The 2372-nt window shown below is 59.7% G+C and overlaps 1 protein-coding gene across 2 annotated transcripts; it reads left to right on the forward strand.

The window, feature by feature from the left end:
* Nucleotides 1–362: 362 nt before the first annotated feature.
* Nucleotides 363–2001, forward strand: LOC104543387 (sulfotransferase 1 family member D1-like). Of its 2 annotated transcripts, none has more exons than XM_010187988.1 (7): nt 363–513; nt 597–722; nt 1005–1117; nt 1217–1343; nt 1432–1526; nt 1616–1796; nt 1889–2001. In XM_010187988.1, exons 1-7 carry the CDS (start codon nt 363–365, stop codon nt 1999–2001), a joined length of 906 nt encoding a protein of 301 aa, XP_010186290.1. The 2 variants fall into 2 exon arrangements, with proteins under 2 accessions (XP_010186290.1, XP_010186291.1); XM_010187989.1 differs by having other exon boundaries at nt 1020–1117.
* The last annotated feature ends 371 nt before the right edge of the window (nt 2002–2372 follow it).

The raw sequence follows: 2372 nt of genomic DNA on the forward strand, positions 1-2372 counted from the left end.
CACCCCAGCTGTTGGCCCTTTAACCCCGCTCCCCATTCTCCGTACCCCTTGGCTGTGCCAACCTTTGTTAACCATTACCGAAACGAGCACGGGGAGGGGCAGGAGAGCGGAGGTGCACCCAGATGAGCAGTGCTGACAACCAAACGCCTGTGGGATCCCGGCAGGTATGGGGAGGACAGAGGGAAACCCGGGTGGCAGAACAGTCCCTGCATTCCTGAAACTGTGTCAAAGGGGACTGAACCAGGGGGGCTTCACCTGACAGGGGGGCTTCCCTGGCCACGGTTCCACTGTAGGAGCCAGCCGGTGCCAGTGCCATTGCCTCTGCTATTAAGGAAGGCTGCCAGCACTGTGGGAACCCAACGATGGCCACGGAGAAGGACGCTGTGATCCGGGAGGAGCTGGGCAGCCTCCATGGCATGCCCTTCCACAAGTCCTTCATGGAGGGCTGGCCACAGGTGGAGGCTTTCCAAGCCCGACCCGATGATCTGCTCATAGCCACCTACCCCAAATCAGGTGCGTGGCCCCAGGGAGGGGACATGGTCGGGTGGGGATGATGGGGTGATGCTGGCCCTTGCCAAGTGACCCCTGTGTCGCAGGTACAACGTGGCTGAGTGAGATTCTGGACATGATCTACCACGACGGCGACGTGGAGAAGTGCCGGAGGGATGTCATCTACAACCGGGTACCCTTCCTGGAAATGAAAGTCCCTGGGATGCTGAGCGGTGAGAGCCCCAGCCCGGCCACCTCCTCACCCTGGGTTAGATGAGGAGGGAGTATGAGGATGCTGGGGTTCGCATCGCTAAGCCCCCCGTCCCGCAGGTGTCGAGCAGCTGGAGAAGACCCCGTCTCCGCGGTTGGTGAAGACCCACCTCCCCATCCACCTCCTCCCGACCGGAAATGAAAGTCCCTGGGATGCTGAGCGGTGAGAGCCCCAGCCCGGCCACCTCCTCACCCTGGGTTAGATGAGGAGGGAGTATGAGGATGCTGGGGTTCGCATCGCTAAGCCCCCCGTCCCGCAGGTGTCGAGCAGCTGGAGAAGACCCCGTCTCCGCGGTTGGTGAAGACCCACCTCCCCATCCACCTCCTCCCGACCTCCTTCCAGGACAAGGGCTGCAAGGTAAGGCCATAGGTGACTCCTAGTCTCCCTGTCTCTTGTCAAGGGGGGGGAGTGTCACTGCTTTGCACCCCTCCAAAATGCATTCTTGTCTGTCCCCAGGTCATCTACATGGCCCGCAACCCCAAGGATGTCGTCATCTCCTACTACTACTTCTACCAGATGGCCAAGCTGCACCCCGACCCCGGCACGTTGGCAGAGTTCCTGGAGACCTTCCTGGCTGGCAAAGGTGGGCGATGAGCCCCGAGGTGCTCACGCCAAAATGGACATCCCCCACCTCCCCAGTTTTTGGCTAACCCCTTGACCACATCCCGCAGCGGCCTATGGGTCCTGGTATGAACACGTGCGGGGCTGGTGGGACAAGAGGCAAGAGAAGTGGCTCCTTTACCTCTTCTATGAGGACATGAAGAAGGTGAGGGGTGGGATGGAAGGGAGGATGCCCTGGTTACTCCCTCCACTCCGAGCCTTTTCAGCAGCTTCCCCATGTCCACTGCCCCGCAGGACCCACAGCGGGAGGTGAGGAAGATCCTGCAGTTCCTGGGCAGGGAGGTGTCAGAGGGGACGGTGGCCAGGATCCTTCACCACACGTCCTTCCAGGAGATGAAGAAGAACCCCGCTGCCAACTACGAGACCATCCCCACCTCCATGATGGACCACAATCTATCCCCTTTCCTCCGCAAAGGTGGGGCTCAGCCTACGGTAGAGGGCTTGGGGAGGGGGTGTCAGGTATTTTGGGGGTGTCAATGTTAGCCCTGCTTGCTTTCTCGCTCTCAGGGATATCTGGGGACTGGAAGAACCATTTCACGGTGGCCCAAAACGAGCGCTTTGACGAACACTACCGGCAGCACATGGCAGGCTCCGACCTCGTCTTCCAGATGGAGGTGTGAGGGGCTCGTGTCCACCCCAAACGCTGGGGTGGGGGGGGCTCTGCTTCTCCCTCCTCCCCCAGCAGGGATGGAGCATCCTGCATCCTTGCACTGATTCCTTTTTCTCCTTGCAATAAATTGAGATAACCCAAGAGTGTGTCGTTGCCTGCAGGGAAAGATGAGGGGGGACTGAACTCCCCCCAAATCCTGGGCAGCGGCCAGGAACACCCCCATCCTCATTGGACAGGTGGATTTTTTAATGGACATCACCAGGAGGGCAAACATCCTCCTAAAAACCACTGTCAAATCCCAAAGCTTGCGGGAAAGGGAGCACAAAGATGGGCGAGGAATGGAAAAACCCCAAAACCACCGCCCCGCATTTTATGCCCCCG

This window comes from Mesitornis unicolor, unplaced genomic scaffold (assembly GCF_000695765.1).
Source record: "Mesitornis unicolor isolate BGI_N332 unplaced genomic scaffold, ASM69576v1 scaffold36907, whole genome shotgun sequence".
NCBI lineage: Eukaryota > Metazoa > Chordata > Aves > Mesitornithiformes > Mesitornithidae > Mesitornis > Mesitornis unicolor.

Coding starts and splice junctions, on each gene's coding strand:
- LOC104543387 (XM_010187988.1), top strand. CDS start 363: ATGGCCACGGAGAAGGACGCTGTGATCCGGGAGGAGCTGGGCAGCCTC. Junction 1,344..1,431: donor GACCTTCCTGGCTGGCAAAG/GTGGGCGATGAG, acceptor CACATCCCGCAG/CGGCCTATGGGTCCTGGTAT. Junction 1,797..1,888: donor ATCCCCTTTCCTCCGCAAAG/GTGGGGCTCAGC, acceptor TCTCGCTCTCAG/GGATATCTGGGGACTGGAAG.